This window comes from Ursus arctos, unplaced genomic scaffold (genome assembly GCF_023065955.2).
Source record: "Ursus arctos isolate Adak ecotype North America unplaced genomic scaffold, UrsArc2.0 scaffold_12, whole genome shotgun sequence".
Classification (NCBI taxonomy): Eukaryota; Metazoa; Chordata; class Mammalia; order Carnivora; family Ursidae; genus Ursus; species Ursus arctos.
The window spans coordinates 35,995,585-36,016,390 of record NW_026622786.1 but is presented as its reverse complement, the minus strand read 5'-3'; the positions used below and the strand labels follow the sequence as shown (position 1 = coordinate 36,016,390).

At 40.6% G+C, this 20,806-nt stretch overlaps 1 protein-coding gene across 2 annotated transcripts; it reads right to left on the bottom strand.

Annotated features, from left to right (window-relative positions):
* Positions 1-8,193: 8,193 nt before the first annotated feature.
* On the bottom strand, positions 8,194-15,925 carry CUNH1orf52 (chromosome unknown C1orf52 homolog). Of its 2 annotated transcripts, XM_026497687.4 has the most exons (3): positions 15,624-15,925; positions 14,789-14,987; positions 8,194-10,009 (listed from the first exon to the last, which is right to left on the bottom strand). In XM_026497687.4, exons 1-3 carry the CDS (start codon positions 15,897-15,899, stop codon positions 9,936-9,938), a joined length of 549 nt encoding a protein of 182 aa, XP_026353472.1. In that variant the 5' UTR covers positions 15,900-15,925; the 3' UTR covers positions 8,194-9,935. The 2 variants fall into 2 exon arrangements, with proteins under 2 accessions (XP_026353472.1, XP_057166496.1); XM_057310513.1 differs by lacking the exon at positions 8,194-10,009 and having other exon boundaries at positions 13,014-14,987.
* Between the last annotated feature and the right edge of the window lie 4,881 nt (positions 15,926-20,806).

Sequence of the window (20,806 nt, the reverse complement as noted above, 5' to 3'; positions counted from 1 at the left end):
ACTGTACTGAAGATACTCCTTGAATAATCGATGATCAACTCTCCCCGCACCCAATGTAAACCCAAGTGAGTACTGTCATGCCACATGGTGGACGGTAGCATGTCTGCAAGTGCACTCCACAAATTTTTGCCAGCTGTTCCTCACAAGAATTCTGTGCTCGGGTAAATTTGAGACACACGGGCCAAGAAGGTAGAGGCTTCTTTATTGAGTGACTCCTCAGAACCCTTGTAACTCTCATGTTCATTGTGAATATCTAGAAGGGAAGAATCCTAGATTCTTGTCAATGGAAACCTTTTCTCAGAGCATCTGCAAGCAGTTTTCTTGGAACATATTTCTGGAAACATTGACAGAGAAGGTTGAGGAGACGGAGTTGGATTTTTACCTAGCCCATGGCCAACATTGAGGAAGTAGTTTTACTTGTTTTTTAAAAGATAAAAATCCCTATTGTTTTCTCATAATTTTTTTTCCTAAAAATTGAGGAAGTGGGGGAGGATCTCAGTTAATTGAAGGTTATTAACAGTTGGATTAACTGAGGGACAGGAATCAGAATTGGACTCGGTTAGCTTTCTTCAGGGCCAGCCCAGGGAGATAAGGTCATTGGTAAACTGCCCTTTCCTGGGCCTCTTTCCCCTGGGTTGCTTTGCCTAGTTCCCCATCGAAAAGAGACTAATAGAGAAGGACCTAACGGCTCATCTGCTCCAAGATGCTAAGTGTTGGTTCACTTGTGCAAATAATTACCGAACAACTTCTAATTTTATTGCTTTGGGCTGGGTCCGAGGGTTTGTTCCACAAGACTTGGGAGACCCTGCGGACTCCCCAGCAGCTCCAGATCCAGTTAGGAAGATAAGAAATGCCCAGCAGGGAGGTAACAATGTAAGTGCGATTAAGTGACCAGATGAGAAAGGGGGTAACGTTACTTCTCCCAGGGAGCTCCTCTCTTGGGAGGCTGCTTTGTAAACCCTCTGGTAAAACTTGACTAGGAGCTCTGGCTGTGGAATTTCCCCAATTCCACAGACCACGATAAGGAGGCCTTTTTTCTTCTCTTTGAGAGGAGGTGCTCCCTGGCGTGCTCCGTTCTTGGCTGGCTTGCTCTGGACGCCTCCTGCCGTGAGGCCAGCCAGCGGCTGTGGGGAATCTGGGCGATGGGGCCTGCCTGAATGCAGAAGGGGTTTCTCCAGAAGCCTCTCTGGCTCCACCTAAGGCTCTTCTCTATTAATTGCAATTATATTGTCAATAATGTACAGGTGGGTTGGAAGGAAAGCCCAGTCCGCTTTACGTATTTATTTATTTTCCCTCTGTCCACTTTCCACCCTCAAGTCCGTCTTTAGTTCAGAGTGACCACAAATTCCTTTTGCTGAAGGCAAAATAACCAGCTTCTCAATTTGAGCACTGGTGAATGGCTTTTTGGAATCTGAGCAGCTTTTTGGAGCAGTCTAAAAAGAAACATGGTTTTTCAGAGCAGCTAAAAAGAGGACATATTAGAAATACCAGATTGCTGGGGACACCTGGGTGCCTCAGTTGGTTAAGCGGCTGCCTTTTGCTCTGGTCATGATCCCAGGGTCCTGGGATTGAGCCCCTGCATTGGGCTCCTTACTCCTCGGGGAGCCTGCTTCTCCCTCTCCCTCTGCCTGCAGCTCCCCCTGCTTGTGCTCTCTCTTCTGCCAAATAAATAAATAAAATCTTTAAAAAAAGAAATACCAGATTGCTGTTATAAAGAGCTGGTTTTTGGACAGGGACTTAACATGGAGGAGGTCAAAAAGTACAAAAACTTTTAAAATATTTGTTTAAATGTGGTCTCAAGAAGTTAGCATTAAGTCAAGCAAGCTAGATCAACTTTACAGAGGACTCTGTCTTAAATTCCTATTCACAAAAGCAGTTCTATAATCAGATTCTACAACTGAATACTAAATTACAAGATGTTCATCTTAGCGTTATTTATAGTGGTGAAAAATGTGGAAATAATTTCAAAGTCCAAGTAGATAAATGAAAATTTAAAAAGGTGTTTGAGGATTCTTAATGGAATTAATGCTTAATGTGCAGTATAGAATATCTATGTTGTTCAGAATATGTACACATGTGAATAGGAAAAAACACTCTAATACTCCATATCAAAACGTTACTGGTGGATTTCTGTACTAAATGTGATTTCTATTTTCTTCATTATATTTTTTCCCCAGAACTTCTACAATGAATGTGTACCATTGTCATAATCAGAAATATTTTTTAAGATTTATTTTAGAGAAGTGTGCAAGTGGGGGGAGGGGCAGAGGGAGAGAGAGTCTCAAGCAGAGTCCATGCTGAGTGTGGAGCCTCCTGACATGGGGCTCGATCCCAAAACCTTGTGGTCTCGACCTCAGTCCAAACCAAGAGTCGGCCGCTTAATAGACTGCGCCATTGAGGCACCCCCATAATCAGAAATACTGTTTTCCTTTACTTTTTTTAAGATTTTGTTTCTTTCAGAGAGCAAGCCAGCATGAGTCAGAGGAGGGGCAGAAGGAGGGGGAGAAGCAGGCTTCCTGCTGAGCGGGGAGCCCGCCGTGAGCTCGATCCCAGCACCCTGGGATCAGGACCTGAGCCGAAGGCAGATGCTTAACCGACTGAGCCACCCAGGCGGCCCCAGAAATATTTTTAAATGAACATTACTATTATAAACAATTTATATGTAACATTGATGTTATGAGAATTAATTGGAACAACGTGACTTGAAAGTAATAAATTGTTATTGTGTTTTTGGCATAAACTTTGATCCTGTCCTTGAAAAAGACAAAATATATTTGTAGTAAAGAAAACATACAAGTTTTTGTTTTCTGCGCTTCTGTGACATAAGGATTTTTTTTCTCACTTTTGGCACTCAGGTGAGGCAATTGAAAACTCGTTTCCTATCACTTTTTATTACATTTTCACAAATCTCCGTTGGAAAAATTATTTGAAATCATGGTAATGCTAAGAAACTCGAATTCTTTTTAAACTAAATCGCTTGGGCTTAAAAAAAAAAAAAAAATCAACACTAGGCTAAGCGAGCTAAAAAAAACCCCTCCAGGGCAAAAAAAGATTAAATTAGGAACTCCAGTTTAGCCAGCCAGTAAGACTGACATAGGATAGCCTTGCTACTGTTACAGGGGACACAAAAGTGGGAAAAGAATAGAAAAACCTAGGTAGTTTATAATTAGCCAAAGTGACTGGATGAATTTAAGTTAAAAATACACAGGGCCCTGGTCTAATTATCTAGAAAAAGCCACTTACTGCTTAAAGTTTTAAGTCAACCTCTCCAAGCTGGCACCAGAGGCTACTACCTGGCAATCCCATTTCTTTCTAAAAAGTATCAAAATATTTTTACACAGTTGAAGCAGCAAGGCCAGGAGGCCCTCTTTCATGTGCCGTAGTGAATTCCAAGAGCTTCGGTTCAGAATTAAGTCACTTACCTCCAGACAGGCTGGAACCCCAAAGAAAGCTCTTCTCCTGGGTGGCAGTTCGGTGTTGAGAAAAAATAGCTTGAAATCTCAAAAGCACCCTACTAATGTAAAAGACTTGTTATCTTTCTTCGCCAACTATGGAGCAATCTGGAGAAATTAACCCTCTCATTTGTTAACCTCAATAACAGGCTTTAACAGATCTGGAGCCATGGCTGGCTCAGATAATTGTTCTAATTAGTTTGGTATGGAGGGACGCAAGGGCCTGCAGGATTTTGAGCTCAAGTAATTAAGCCTAAATAAAAAGGAAAAAAAGAAAAGATTTTATGCCTTACATACTGGACATAAGGATTCCAGATGTGATGGAAGAAATTTTACTGCTAAAGCTTCTAGGCCACTTCTTGTAGTTGAGGAGAGGGTTGGAGGGAAAGCCTGAGGCAGAGCTTGGTGGAAAGAGGAGAAGAAGGTCCTACTACCTGGAAAATCGTGTGTGTGTGTGTGTGTGTGTGTGTGTGTGTGTGTGTGTGTGTGTCTCTCTCTCTCTCTCTCTCTCTCTAAACTGAAAACTAGCAAAAACTAGCAAGGGGGTCTTGAGCTCTTTCTGCAGCAGGAGCCTGGAGGAGTTATTTCTGAGTTGGCTTGCTTGTAACTTCGCCGGCAGGCAAGTCACCTCCTCAGTTGGAAGTGATCGTTCTGTTATTCTACTGCAGTTTCTCTCAGGAATTCTAAATTTAAAATGTTAACGCAAACTCCCCAGTGCGCTAGAGAAGGTTGCTAGAATTTTGGTCTCATGGAAAAACGGGAGACAGGTAATTATGCCAGGAATAGAGCTGCACTTTTACTTCAATAATAGGCACCAAATACTCTGTTTCTTCTTTTTCAGAAAATGGTAAACACAGGGAAAGGAACAGGAGTTCCAGACCCTGGGAACCAAACTATTACAGACACACAGGAAATGACTTTTCAAATCCAGCCTGTAAGCCTGTCATTTTGTGGGTTCATCTGTGAACCTAGAAAAGAGAGACAAAGATCACAGAGAAGCCATTCCTACATTCTGGCAAGGCTGTACCCGAGGACTTCTGGAGGTCTTCGTCCGCCCTAGTGCTAGGATTCTACACTTAAGCCATTGTTTGAAAGGTTAGAAAAAAGCCAATGAAATTTGAAGCAAAATCGATGATTTAAAGCTACTTCACTTCGCTTAAAAAACTGTAGACTTTGAAAAACAAGTGAAAAGCTAAAATATATTTTTGGAGGGACGGGTATATTCTCAACCCTATTGTTTTAAGGCTTTCAATGAAAAATACTCCAAATATGTGATAAATAAGGTACTAAATCATTGAAATATTCATTACTCTTCCTAACACACTTATGTATTGGCTATGCTTTCCATAGCATTAAACAAATGCTATGCCTCTGGTTAGTGAACTGGTTTTGGATTCATTAGTTCTCCAAATATTTATATTCTGAGTGCCTTCTAGGGATAAGACGTCCTTTGAATGAAACACATACAAATTAATGCATCAATCTATGGGCTTATTTGGGCGCTCCTCCTCCTCTCCAATGCAGTGAAGGAGTGCCCTGGGTCTGGAAACAGACTGCCTGCCTTCCCAGCTCTACCACCTGGAGCAAATCACTTAACCTCTCTATGCCTCCATTTGCTCCCCGGGGAGGAGTAGGGCTAGTAATAGCACCTACCTCATCAAATTAAATGAGTTGATACACGTAAAGCACCAAGAACAATGCCTGGCACACGGTAATGTAACCAAATCCAAGTTCATCTGCCCAATTCATAGCAAAGACGATCACTGAAGACAAGTGTGCAGCAAGGAGAGGGTTTATTTGAGAGGCAGTCAAACAAGGAGACAGGAGGGCAAGCCTCAAATCCACCTCTTGCAGTATCAGGGAACTGTAAAGGTATCTGAAAAAAAATCGAGGTAAAAAGTTGCAGCTGCACTTAATAGTCTGCAGCTGCATGTAGCCCCATTAACCCCTGGGTTACCGGTTTCAGTAAGTACTCTGCAAATACAGGGCACAGGGAAAAGCAATGGACAGGTGCAGATACAGAGATAAACAGAGCAAGGTGTGTAAGAGAGGGAATGCTTGGGACTCCCATTTTGAGGATAAGAGGGAGTTCACGGTAGAAAGGTCAGGCCAAGCAAATGGTACAAGTGAACACACAGAACTATCAAACTAGCATATCTGGGGAATTATAAATGATTCATTAGAGCTGGTTTATTGAGTGTGTGAGCAGGAGTGGAGAGAACCCTTAGGATTTAGTAACTAAACCCATGTGACGGGAAATGAGGCAGAGGGCAGGTTTTTGGGTCGATGGTGATGCGATTAACCAGAAACAAATACAGGAGGTGATATGGGTATTGCCACAGTGTGTTTGATTTTGCACATCCAGTCTGTGAGGGGCCTTTAGACTCAAGCAGAGATGTACAACTGGATACACAAATCTGGAGTTTTCTGAGAACACTCTGGCAAGCAGTGTAGGAAACTGTCAGAGTGTTACTGACTGTGGAAGCCGCGAACTCCACTGAAATTGTTGAGAACCAGGGTAGAGAGTGAGAAGGCAACGCCATAGGCTACATAGTCGTTCCAGGGCAGCTGGCAGAGGAGCCAGAGAGAAACAGAGAACAGGATAGTGTGGGGCCTTGCAAGAAACCAAGGGAGTAAAAAGAGTTTCACATCAATTAGGATGTTTTTGATGGAAAATTATAGAAAACAACTCAAACTGGTTTAAACTCTCAAGATTTATTGGCCCATGTAACTGAAGACACAAGCCTCTGGAGGATCACTTCCAAACCAGAGGTGAAAAGTTCGGCTCACCACCAACAATCAGTTCTACTGAGTCCCTTCTATGTGCGAGGCATGGTTCTAGTCCACTAACAAAACAGGCAGAGGCCCTCCTCTGTGGACTGTACGTACAAATGCTCCTCGGTACCCTTTTTTTTTTTTTTGCATTACAATGCAATGCAATGCTTTAAATTGAGAAAACTATGGAAAGGGAAGAGAGAAAGCTTTACAATATAATGAAAAGTCCAAAACACTTGCTGGGAATTTAACACCTTTTTTGTAAGAATGTCTGGAACTTCTGTACTAAGTGAACTAGGCAAGCAGTTCAGTATGGACACAAAAGGCTAAAATCCGAAATACCACCAATGACATTAAAGTCCAGCTGTGGTTTTCAGTCAGAAATTTGACTTATTCAAAGTTGTTGAGTTCATGCAGATACCTGTAAAAATAATTATATTTAAAAAATATCTCTAGTAGGGCTGTGTGTCTAAATGGTGTGACAATGTTTTATAATGCAGGTCATGTCCAAACCTGCATTAGCCCATTCACATTTTAATTAAATATATATATATATATATTGCAAACTATATATATGTAGTTTGAAATAAAAAACCCGCAATATATATATATATATATATATATATATATATATATATATATATATATATGCAGTAAAAGAAAACTTCACTCTCAGCCATTATGTCCAACTAAGGACTAGAGGTTTCTCATATCCGTCTCCTCTCCAAGCCTTAGGTCACAGACACCTACTGCTCTACTCAACTACTGCAACTGGTCTTTCAGACTCCGCCCTTACATGTCCTTTCTCCTTAGGGCTACCAACCTGACTTTGCTAAAACAAAGATGGGTCCTTTTTTCCTAACACAGTGCTTTGCACTGTTTATGGAGTACAATAGGTACTCCATAAACTTTATATGGAATGGGATTACAGATTTTAGCTCGCGCTCTGAAGCTAACTCATATATTTGTGGGTATATTGTTTTATCTGGCTGGGCCTGTTTTCCATTTCTCTAATTTGGAAATGATAAAGCCTACCTCATTAGGTTTTTGGAAACTAAGATACTACGTGATGGAACTTTGTGAATTCAAAAGCACCACACAGCATTAAGGACTTAGACTAGAAAGTTGCAAGTTTGCAAATAAGTCCAGGTAATATTAGTATTTTAATGGCTAAAAATCAGTGTCAGTTTTCTCAATGTTCTCTGACTCGTTAGAATGTTTTCCACAAAACTCCATAATGCTATTTACACTTTGAATTCTAAAATATGGCCCACAGATGCTTAGTTCTTCTCAAATTTTGTCTTTGCATAAAAGAAAGTCATTTATGCCTGATATGGCTTAACTTCCTTAAAGATGAGGAACTGAGTCAAATATCAAGTGACTTGTCTAAAAAAGAAACAACTTGGATAGAGGTCCCTTTCCCCTTCTGTTTTTTGGGCCATATTTTGAAAAGAAACCCAATGAGATACAAAAGGCAGAATCAGACTGCCCCAAAATATTTAGCCTCCTTCTTCCTGAAATCTCTCTTCCCTCTCCTACATTACAACTACTCAAATAGGCATACAGCTCCCAGCAGGGGCATAAGCTCACAAGTATAGCCACTACATGTCCTAAAATATCAATCCCCCTTCTAAAAAAGTGGTATTTATTCCTCCCCACCACTCCCATTCTGTTAACTTCTAGGAGGGGGGCTCAAAGCATCACCAGGGACTGATCTAGTGAGCTTTTGATCTATCATAAACTAACTGATGTTAAGTTGGAAGTTGATCCAATGGGTGATAAAAAGGTTGGATTTCTAGACAGTGGCTTGCCGGGTTCTGTTTTTTTTTATATGAGGTTTGCCTTCATGCTAATTTTTAAATCTTGCAATATTTCAGTAACTTCTTGAGATATCTGCTCCTCTAAAATGTATCCAGACAACAGATTTCTCTAGATTTGGGAAACACAGACTCAAAATTAGAATTCCACTTGTTTAGTTTGGTGTCACACTGGAGTCACGCTTTATCACTTGATGCCACTCCCTAATAGGATACTATAGCCCTCCAAATTATTCATATACAAAGGCTTTACACAGAAAGTTTCTTGCTTTACCAATTTCTTCAATTCTGGGAACCATATATCTATAGAGGATAAGCAGCTATAGAATTAGTTTTTGTAAGTTTGAGACGTACTGGAAGCTATCATACTGTTATATTCCTGCCTCAATCCACAAAACCCCATGGCTAGCACCATCACTTTTAATGCCTTTTAGAAATTTTAATCTACTTGATCCATGTTTCCAATTAAACAAATTTCATAGTTTTTCAAATATTGATTTTCTAGTACTGAAGAAAAACAACTGGACTGAGGATTTTTTTTTTAAATTCAAAGACCAATGTCTTTAATTCTTCTTATACACTAGAGGTGCAGTGTTCTGCATTTAACTCTTGTCTCTGAAAGGCATTAAGATGCAAGGACCGACAGCTCTAACGTATAGCCTCTCCTTTTTATAGTTCCAAATGCTACAAATAACTGCACTGCATTTCGGACACAAGAAGTAAAATCAAAGATGATTAATTTCCTGCCCACCCCTTGCCGATTTTGATTATTACTATATGCAAAGCATTAAAATAGGAGTCATGTACAAAAACACAACAGAAGGAGTGCTGTCAGATAAAACACACAATGCTCAGTTAAAATGGAGTCTCAGATAATCAAATTTTTACTGTATGTCCCAAATATTGCACATACAAAACATTATTTATCTGAAATTCAAATTTAACTGGGTGTCCTGTATTTTTATTTGCTACACCTGGCAGTTCTTTATAGAGAATTCTTATCTTCAGCAAACTATTTACCAGGGAAATTAATGAATAACCATCACATCAGGCTTACATGATAAAGTGCAGTAATACAATCAGGGAAGATCTCCTTGCTTACCACGGAGAGTACCTGAAGACATGACAACTGCAGTCCCTAGAAGATAACCGAGGTTTGATTGGTGGGTAGGTGGTTTCGGGTGATGATTTTGGAGTTCAAGTATCCTCAGTTAATCCCCAAATCATTGCTCACTCCCTGTGGAACCTTGGGTAAGTTAATCTCGCTCTACTATAAAATGAAGCCACTAATACCTGCTTTACCAGGCTGTTTGAGGATCAGAAAAAAAGTATCCACAAAGCACCTGGAACACAGGAGGCACTCTTAGATGGTAATACCTACTATTAAAACATCACATGGCAAAGAGGGTACTTGTCACAAATATTCAAATGTTAATGTTATGCAATAATAGTAATATTGAATAAGTAATTTTATTTCCATGATCTATTTACACTGTACAAACATTGTTGAAAAGCACCCTACAAGTTCACAGTACATTACAATATATTTACTTTAAAAATATATTCCTTTATAAAAGGTTCATAGAACATTGGCATGTCGACACGTGACAAAACTCTCAAAGCATGTCACCAACTCTGTGATAGCAAGAATGCTTCCATATGTTGTCAATTTCACAATCACAAATCACCACTTGAGTTTTAAATAAAAATTTTAAATAAAAAATGAATCCTACAGTGGAACATTCCCACAGCAATACTTATTATTAGTTAATTAACATGTACTTTCATGGAGATGTTGTTTCATAATAATTTAAAATGTCAACTTAATCTGCCCCAAAAAAACCGTTCCAACAAGTTTCACAGTCCAGAAATTCTTGTCATTTGTTGTTTTCTACTTTTTCTTCTTTGTTGGTTCTCCTGGGTCTACTTTGCGCTTTTTAAAAGTATGCTCATCTTTTTCATCATCTTTAAACAGGAAAGGAAAAGTTTCAATCAGTAATTAAAAAAAAAAGTTAAGCATTAAAATTTCACTGACTTTAGACCAAAATCATTACCCTCAACTTATGTTTCTTCCAGTTTCCTAATAAACACCAAAAATTAACTTTTAGAACTCTGACTTAAAGTGCAAGTAAAAATAAGAAATTTTTAAATTGTAGTGTCATACAAATTTCACAGAGTGACCTTTTAGCGCTATATTAAGGTAGTTAAAAATGAAAAAAATCAGACTTGTTCTGAAAAAAAGCTATCCCCAAATATTCCACAGTATACATTTTGTGTACACTTAAATAATCTACATGTTGTAAAAATGGAACACATTCTATTCTTTTTACCAAAGAAGAGTATCAATCTAACCATGACATCATTTAAGTGGCCATCAGCTGTTCTTTCCCTTCCAATCTCTTTCTCTCCCCGCAAAACAACTCCCTTCCCTAGCTACAACCCCTGTCCTTTTATTTTGAAATTTAAAAAGCACTCACTGGTAAATGTTGTGTGGCTTTATGTTAAGAACTCCATATAGATAGAGTAACGTGTAGAAATTAATAAATTTTAAAATACAAATTTATTTTAAGCACATTACTGGATTCACTGCACTTTTGGCTTTACCTTCCCAATCAACAGATACCCAAAGTTCAACAACTATCACGTGGTGATCTATAAGATATTCTGATGTCGAAAGGGGCCTTCATATTAGAAAAAACTGGGAAGCTGCAGTGGCTGGCTGGCTGGCTAAGTAGTAGAGCATGCGACTCTTGATCTTCGGGTGGTGAGTTCAAGCCCCACGCTGGGTGTAGAGCTTACTTAATAAAAAAAAATGATACTAAAAATAAAAAGCAGGGGAAACGCTGCTTATCACACCATAAACTCCTTATGGAGAAAATACATTTACAACCTAAGCCTTCAATTCCCTTCTAACTGCACCATATTCAGAATATCTCCTTTGTTGATGTGGAGAATAATTAGAATCAACAACAGATGACTCATCTTCATTCATCTTCAAGCACAGCAGGGCGATGTTATTCATGTATTTCAGAAAGCACTTATGGGTTTATATAGGCAGCAAGATAAAATAAAATTCAGATCAATGAATCATCCTAGGAATTTACAAGCCAGAGTTTTAATCAATAGTTTATCATGTATACACAAAAACAACGTACAAACCAACTGATATGGCACATAGCTCAAATAAGCCAAGGCCTTTGTTTTTTAACTGGAGTTTAATCAACATCATTGCTTGACTTTGAGATTATCTTCACAGTATAAACACTGAAATTACTTTCTAATTCTGCTATAAAATCCACTGTTGACATATTAAAAAGATGACTGTGGGTGCCTGACTTAACTCAGTAAAGTGTTTGCCTTCAGTTCAGGTCATGATCCCAGGGTCCTGGGATCAAGCCCCGCATTCAGCTCCCTGCTCAGCAGAGAGCCTGCTTCTCCCTCTCCGTCTGCCCCTCCCCCCTGCTCATGCTTGCTCTCTCTAAATAAATAAATAAAATCTTTAAAAAAAACCCCAAATTACTAGGGTTGGAAAAATAATTTTCTATCAGTAATTTGAACAGGAGCTTATGCCATCTAGTGACATAACAAGGCATTGCCTTAAAAACCACAGCAGGATTAAAACAAAAAACAAAACAAAACAAAAAACACCAAGAAAAAAAACCCAAAACAAAAAAAACACCCTGAAATGTTCATTTGCCAAGATTATTGATTTTCTACTCTAGGCCAAATATTACAGATGCATTAGTAAGCATTTTTTTTTTCTTTCTTTTTTTTTTTGAAAGATTTTATTTATTTATTCGACAGAGATAGAGACAGCCAGCGAGAGAGGGAACACAAGCAGGGAGAGTGGGAGAGGAAGAAGCAGGCTCACAGTGGGGGAGCCTGATGTGGGGCTCGATCCCACAACGCCGGGATCACGCCCTGAGCTGAAGGCAGACGCTTAACCGCCGTGCCACCCAGGCGCCCCGGAAAAAATTTTTCTATTATGGAATTCATGCCACCTGAGGTAAATAAGTTTACACTGTTAATATGAACTAACTTTCTAAATTCTTAAAAAAAGAAAAAAAAGCATTAGCTACCTTAACTAGGATTTCGTGGTTAAATACATGTAATAGCTAAGCCTTAGTGATTTGCATTTCACAATTACCAAACAAGAAGTGCTAGTAAGTAGCAAGCCTCAATGAGTTTTGAATCTTTCCCAGCTTAGAAGAAAAAAAAATTCTGGAAGAAGTTAACTGGCAAAAAAGGTCAAAGTGCAAAAAATGAATAGGAAAAGTAAAAATAATTTAATAATCTATAAAAATCAGATAAATTAAGGGTATGGAATTTCTTAAACAAGGTGTAAGTTAAAAATACAGGTAAAAGATGATCGATTTTATAATGACTTTGTTGAACATGGTATGGGATTCTGAACTGGCAAAAATCACTTCTAAAAAGAGTATCTAAAAAAGAAGGTAGTTATATTCAATAACCAATGTGAGAGTCCACATTAAAGATTCCAGGATTATCTTTTAATTTTATGATCTAGCTTTAAACTGTCTAAGCACTGGGTCCTTTTGTTGTTTGATACTGTTTATGTATACTTTCTGATGGAGGACCATCATATAATCAAAAGAACGAAATTATCTAGGAGAATAACAATATTATTTGCCACATATTTGGGACTTCTTCTATATGAACTCAAGAGGCAAGCTGGAAAAAAGGTAATTCTTTCTGCTTGTTTGTCCTGGTATAGAATCCTCACTTTTTCCATATAGGAACAAAGATAGAGCACCAGCCTATGGTACCTTACTTTGAGTATCAACTCTAGAGGTCTTATTTCCTACAGAACAGCTATTTCTCAAGCACTACAGCTTGCAAAACATAAAGAGAATAAACTCCAGCTTACAGAGGTATCATTTTCATTTAAAGGCCTGAATTTGAATTCTAATTCCACCTTTCCCTAGGTGTGTGAATTTACTTAGGCCAATTTTTTTTTTTTTTAAGATTTTATTTATTTATTTGACAGAGATAGAGACAGCCAGCAAGAGAGGGAACACAAGCAGGGGGAGTGGGAGAGGAAGAAGCAGGCTCATAGCGTAGGAGCCTGATGTGGGGCTCGATCCCATAACGCCGGGATCACGCCCTGAGCCGAAGGCAGACGCTTAACCGCTGTGCCACCCAGGCGCCCCCTACTTAGGCCAATTCTTTAATCTGAGATTATTTCCTTGTCCATAAAAGAGTAATAATGAATTACGTACCACTTCTGTACTAGACTGCTAAGATCAATAAATTTTAAAAATTGTGTGAAAGTACCTATTTTACAGCTTGGCATTTTCTAGTTTTGTGATCATGGAGAAGCCACATTAAGCTCTCATTTCCACATGTCCCTATTTGGTTTCACAAGGTGTAGGAGTAAATATTACTTATGCAAAAATGGTTTTTTATTAATTACATAATGCTATACAGTATGAGATACTTGGATTTAAAGGGATGCCATTTACTGAAATATGCCTTTTAAGTGTCTTCTAATCCATGCTGGAAATCAGTGAAAGAAATGGAAAAGCCAAGCAGAATCAAAATTGAAGAACTCCTACCAGTTATTCTTTCTTCTAAAACAAAACTCTCTGCCTGGTTGTAAAAGGAGCTAAGTAAATAGTCCTGGATTCATGAGAACATCAGATATCTGTTTAACTGGCATGCCCTTCCATAAAAATAACAGTCCAAATATTTAGTTCAATTCAGCAATTATACACTGAATATTTAAAATGTACTACAAACTGTAAAGGAACTCATTTTCATAAAGAAGATGCACTTACGAACAAACAATCTCATAAAGGACGATAGGTGCAACCAAGAGCATTGGCACATAAAGTACAGAGGAGCAAATAATTTGAGGGAGGTGCTGACATTTTTTTCCTTCTTCTTTGAATTGGATTTTGAAGGATGAAAGAGGGAGGGAAGAACATTCTGGACTAAGGAGCAACATATGCTGAAAGGCATGGAACCTTAAAATAGCATGGTCTGTTCAGTTTTCAATTTTAAGATCTTAAAGTGCTAGAAGAAGCACCATTTAAAATGAAGGTGGAGAAAGGCAGGGCCTATCAGAAGGCTTTGACTATGCTGCTGGTGAAGGAGTTTAAGCAGGTGAGTTACATAATCAGACATTACTTTTAGACGTGATCACTAGCTACAGTGTGAAGGATGAAATTGGGAGGTTGGGTAAAAGTGTGTAAGCAGAGATTACTGTGGTTACTTACACTCTAAATACGAGATGAAATTATGATATAAACAAGTCAACTAAGTCATTATCTTCCTATTACTATGTAGTAAATCTCAATTAACTTCATTTTGTCACACTAATTTTGGCTTTAAACCACAATTGCTTTAATATAAAATAATGCCTTCAGCTCTTCAAAGCTGCAATCACAAGAAAGAATCCATGATTTAACTGGCTCTGTTTTAATAACGCACCATAAATCATATATACTACTGGTTGAGATATCCGAGATTTCACTCTAAAGCCTGAATAACTTAAGATCTTTTTCTAAAACACTGTAAATACTACTGGTTGAGCTTTCAGAAACTTCACTTCAAAGCCGAATTTATACAATCTTTCTCAAAACTGCAGCAAAAGTAATAATCATACACCGTATTTAATTTGTTAAGTCGCTAGATTTAAATTCCACTCATTAAATATCTTGTTCTTTTTAAACTCATCACAGGGACCAAAAGGTATTATCAAGGGAGTCTGACTCGCCTTACCTGATTCCACTGTCTCCTCCCCTTCTGGTAGAAGCCTAGCTTTCTTAGCATGCTGTGGGGCATCATCACCATTGTCCTCATATATGTTAGACCATTTTATTGCCATATCCAGCTCTGGAGGGGGAGGTTTCTTCTCAGTAGTGTAGGTCTCCGGAGGTGGTACATAGTTTGACTTCCATATTTTGAATTCTTTTGGAGGCTGTTAAGCAAACACATTAAGAAGCACCGTGACGAACCGAGGTTCCTACAATCGGTACGAGCACATGCATCTCCCTGCCGTTCGCTTATTGTTCAGGCTGACTTTTTTTTTTAAGGTTTAAAGACACATTTTTTTCCATCAAAATCACAATACTGTTAAGTGAAAAGCCAAAGGATTCCCTATACGAATAAAGCTAATAACTTTTAGTTACCAAAGAAGAATCCAGTCTCAGAGATACTACGCCAAGGCTGACCCCTTCAGGAGGCTGCAGCAGACACTGTCTTGGAGGCAGCACCGCAGGCACTTCGGCGTCAAAGGGAAGGGGTCTCGGGGAGAAGCTGCAGCGGGGGGGGCGGGGGAGTCACCACTGTTAGTCCTCGCAGCGCGGGGTCGGGGCACCGAGCGCGGAGGTTTGGGTCTCCTCACAAGGGGGCGGGGGCTGCGGGCCAGTCTGACACCCACCAGGCTGGGGAAGGGGGCCCGGGCTCCCCAGGGCTGGAGGTGGGAGGGGTGGTGCGGCATCCCGCAGGAGGTGACTGCGTGTGGGGGAACGAACTGCCGGTCCCCAGGAGAGGGCTCAGGAGAAAGGGGGCGGAGGCCGGGGCCACGATCGGGAAACCGGGTCGGGAACCTCACCTCCTCAGGAGCCTTGACGACGTGCCTCTCCCAGTCTATCTGTTTGTTGAGCGGATTGTAGAGAAAGGCCGGGCGAGTCACGCTCCGGAACAGTTCGTCGGGTCCCGGCAGCCGCTTCTCCGCCTTGTTCCCACAGCCGCCCGCCGACTTCGCAGGATCTGGGGTCCTGCGATTCGTTTCCTCCGGCTCGCTGTTATCCTCCTCGCCCGAGGAACCTGAGCTGCTGCTGCCGTAAGCCGCGAAATAGCTCAGAGGGTCCTTCTCTTCTGCCGCCATGACGGCTGCGCGCGACGACTGTAAGCTCCGCCGGAAGCCGGAAGCTGCCCCAGGGCCCGCCCCGCGGTTGGCTCCGCCCCAAGTCTTGCGGTAGAGCGCAGGGCCTGCGCCCCCTGACGGCTGCGCTGAGCTCCTGCCGCCTGACTCCGGACTGTGGCTGGAGGCGGGGAGCGCACTTTGCCAAGCAGGGGCTGCTTTATGCTCCTTCTTGAGGAACCCTGAGAGGAGACAAGTCCTGAACCAGTGGTCCCAACCAAACTTTCAACATTCAATAAGAATTTATTAAAGGCATACAAGAGATAAGAATTTTTTTTTCTCTGCCACTTCACCTTAGCCATTACCCAGAGACACCAGGATTTCTTCCTGATGTCACTGCATCTCCTCTTCAAAATGAAAATCGCTCTCAGTATGGTTGCTCCCCGCAGTCATCATGGAAGACCTCTATGGATGGAGGACTTATCAAGTCACAGACTAAATCCTCTCCAGCTTGACCTCATTCCTGTGGGCTCTGAACAACTATCTTTTTTTTTTTTTTTTAAGATTTTATTTATTTATTTGACAGAGACAGAGACAGCAAGAGAGGGAACACAAGCAGGGTGAGTGGGAGAGGAAGAAGCAGGCTCCTAGTAGAGGAGCCTGATGCAGGGCTCGATCCCAGAACGCCGGGATCACGCCCTGAGCCGAAGGCAGACGCTTAATGACTGAGCCACCCAGGCGCCCCTGAACAACTATCTTTAATGAAATTCCTCTTGGGTTGCATCCCACCACTCAATGGGTCTTCCAAACTCTCTGGCTTCTCATTGTCAGCTTCTTTCCATTCTTGCTTTGCCCTGTACAGCCCGTAAACGCTGGTCTTGCCCAACGTATTATACCATCTTTCAGCAATACTTATCATTTTGTAGAGGGCATTACAAAGTTGCAAGTGAGCCCATCTCTTTCCATGGCGTTAACTACCTTATGCTTGTGACTCTCAAATCTGGGTTGCCAGCCTCAATCTTTCCGTCCAACCTCTGGACCAGACCTCCATTTGGCTCTTAAAGTTTCCATGTGAACATCCTGCTGGGACCTCAAACATCCATTTACTAGATCAGTAACTTGTCTTTCCATATGACTTGTCTCTGTATGTGTTCCCTCTCTTAGTAAATGATATAACCTAAGCACCAGGAAAACTAGAAATCTTTTACTCCTCTTGGTGATCTAAGAGGGAACGATACTTAAATCAAAGTGAAAAAGTTGGTTGTAGGGCCCCTGGGTGGCTCAGTTGGTTAAACGACTGCCTTTGGCTCAGGTCGTGATCCCGGGGTCCTGGGATCGAGTTCCACATCGGGCTCCTCTTGCTCTGCGGGTAGCCTGCTTCTCCCTGTCCCTCTGCTTGTGCTCTCTCTGTCAAATAAATAAATAGAATCTTAAAAAAAAAAAAAAAAAGAAAAGTTGGTTGTAAACATTTACAGAGCACAGGGAGGGATGCCTGCTCATTCAGATGATACACTCATTCATGACTTGCTGTTCCTGCAGGAGGTAAGCTCCACAGGGCTCCATGTCTGTTTTCTTCACTCCTCTTTCTTTTGTTCATTCTTGGTACCCAGCTCAGTGCCTTTCGCTGAGTAGATGATCAGTAAATAATGTGGGTTATGATAACTTTGAGTGTGTAGTTCTAGATAAATGTTTTCTCAACATTTTTCATCCAAATACCTGTGTTGACAGAGGAAAACAATCGTCCCAATGTGCAAAGTTTGGGGGCACCCAAAACCATCCTCACTTCTGACACCAATTGCAAGTTTTTGCTAAAAGGACTCACAAAGCTCACTGAAAGCTTTTTTACTCTTGTTTGTAGTTTATTGCCGCAAAAGGATGCAGATTAAAGTCAGCCAAGGAAAGAAGTACAAGGGGTAGAGTCCGGGAGAGTTCCACACACAGAGCTTCCAATATCCTGACCCCATGGAGATATAGACAGTATTAATTTCTTGCAGCAGAGATAAGTGACAGTGTGCATGGAGTATTGCCAATCAGGAGGCTTGCCCAAGCCTTGGCGTTCAGAGTTTTAATTGGGGTTCAGTCATGTAGACATAGTTGATTGCCCATGTGGCTGACCTCAGTTTCTAGCCCCTTCCTAGATAAAACTCTCAAATAAATAAATAAAATCTTAAAAAAAAAAACAAAACCAAAACCTTGCCCACTGTTGAGTGCCTGTGGGGTTGGGGTACCCAATTTGAGTAATATGGAGTCCCTGTTATCAAAGCTACCAATAGCCTCCGTGTGACCAAGTCCAAGGGCTGCTTCTTACTTCACCTTTTAAGAAGATGGGCCTCCTTCTTTTTTTTTTTTAAGATTTTTTTTTCTTCGAATTTATGTATTTGTCAGAGAGAAAGAGCAAGCACAAGCAAGGGTAGAAGCAGACAGAGGGAGAAGCAGGCCCCTGCAGAGCAAGGAGCCGGAACTGGGACTCCATCCCAGGACCCCAGGATCATGACCTGAGCCGAAAGCAGACCATCAACCAACTGAGCCACCCAGGCGTCCCGAGATAGGCCTTCTTGAAACACTTTTTTCTCTTGCCTTTCACTAGATCATACACTTTAGTTCTCTTCTTATTTCACAGGGCCCTTTTCAGTTTCCTCTCTTGCCTTCTTCTGTCTCACGTCCAGAGATGTTAGAGCACCTTAGGGTCAGTCCTGGATCATCCTTTCTTTTCTATGAATCCTATGTTTCAAGGTGAATTCATCAAGTCCCATGGTTTAAAATACCATTTTATGCTAATAACTCCCACATTTATATAACCAGTCCAGAACTATTCCCTGAACACCAAATCCTTGTACCCAGTTTCCAACTTCAATGTCTAACAAACACTGCAAACTTAACATGTTTGAGGTAGATTTTCTACCAAGATGGTGATCAACAATTCCTGCCATGCCAGTGCTGCATGCCGCTCCTTCCCTCATGGGTCTATTTCCTCTCCCTTTGGATCTGGGCTAGCCTTGTGCCTTGCTTAGATGACTAGAATGCCTCTGCTTTCTTTTTTTTCCCAGGAGCCCTGAGCCACCATGTAAAGAGAGGTCCAGCTCCTCTGCTGGAGAGACCATGAATAAAGAACCCCAGCCAGCTCCCAGGTAGTGTATCCATCCCAGGTAAGGCACTAGACTTGTGAGTGAATTTATACAATGCCAGTTGAGCCTTTATAAGAATGCAGAATGAGGGGTGCTTGGGTGGCACAGTCGTTAAGCGTCTGCCTCCGGCTCAGGGTGTGATCCCAGCGTGCCGGGATGGAGTCCCACATCAGGCTCCTCCGCTGGGAGCCTGCTTCTTCCTCTCCTACTCCCCTGCTGTGTTCCCTCTCTCGCTGGCTATATCTCTGTCAAATAAATAAATAAAATCTTTAAAAAAAATGCAGAATGATCCCAGGATAGACCATCATAAGAACTATGAAGTCAAGTCTAGCCCAATTTGCAGAATCACGACAAATAAATGGTCATTATTTTAAGCCACTAAGTTTTAGGGTGGTGTGTTATGCAGCGATACCTGAAAAACATGTGCAAACTGAACTCTTCATTTCCTACCCTCAATACTCCCCACCTCCCATCATCTGCCCCATCTCTTTAAATTGCAGCATTACCATTATTTTTGAGTAATGTCTGCACCCAACGTGGGGCTTGAACTCATGACCCTGAGATCAAGAGTCATATGCTCTATGGACTAAGCCAGCCAGGCACCTCAAATTGCAGCATTATTAATCCAGGTGCTCAGGTGGAAAGTCAGCCAAGTGTTATCATTTCAAATTTAAAATATAGTTCAAGTCCAAACACTTATTACCAATTCTACCTCTACTACCTTTCTCCTAGCTTGCTTATTTTAACATTTAATAATCTTTAAATTGGTTTAGCTTCATGCATTACATTTAGTGGCTGTGTCTCATCATCTCCTTCAACCTGAAATGGTTTCTGTCTTTAACTTTCGTGATCTTGATATTTAGACTATAGACCAGTTATTTTGTAGAAGATGCCTCAGTTTGTCTTAGTGATAAATTAAGGTTACGAATCTTTGTTAAGAATATCATGAAAGTCGTGTTGTGTTCTTCTCATTGCGTTCTATCAGGAGGCATGTGGTTTCACTTGCTTTGGTACTAATTTTAACTTTTTCTTTTTTTTTAAGATTTTATTTTTAGGTAATCTCTATATCCAATGTGGAGCTCAAAGTCACAACCCTAAGATCAAGAGTCACATGTTCTACCAGCTGGGCCAGCCAGGCTCCCCTGATTTTTTGTTTAAGTAGTATCTGGCAGGGTTTTCTACTATCAAGGTTCTTTTTTCCTCCTTTGTAATTAGTGTGTGTTTTGTAGGGAGATATTTGAGACTATGTCAATATCCCATTCTTCATCGCATTATTCGTCCATTTACATTAGCTCAGCGGCCAGTCTGCTGGAGGATTCCTTCTCTGCCTCTCTGCTAGCACTCTCTAAATAAATAAACTCTTAAAAAAAAAAAAGCACCAAAAACCTGCAGAACTGCACAGCACAGAGTGAATCCTAATGTAAACTACTAACTTTAGTTAATAATGTTTCAGGACTAGTTCATCAATTCTAACAAATGTACCACACTAATGCAAGATGTGAAAATGGAAAACAGAGGAAGCGGGGATAAATGGGAACTCTGTACTTTCTGGTCAATTTTTCTATAAATCTAAAACCACGCAAAAAAAGAGTCTATTAATTAAGATAAAATTTTAAAAGTGAGCTCAGAATTGTTGTTTTTGTAAGAAGTGATAACATGGTATCTATAAAAAGTAACTTTTTCATTCCTGCATTCACCAACCTGTCAGTCTGACATTCTAATTTATGTATTTTCAGCAACAGGTGGTGTCACTGTTTAAAGGGAAAAAAAAAATTGACTTCATAAGATTCAGAACACCCAAAAGGC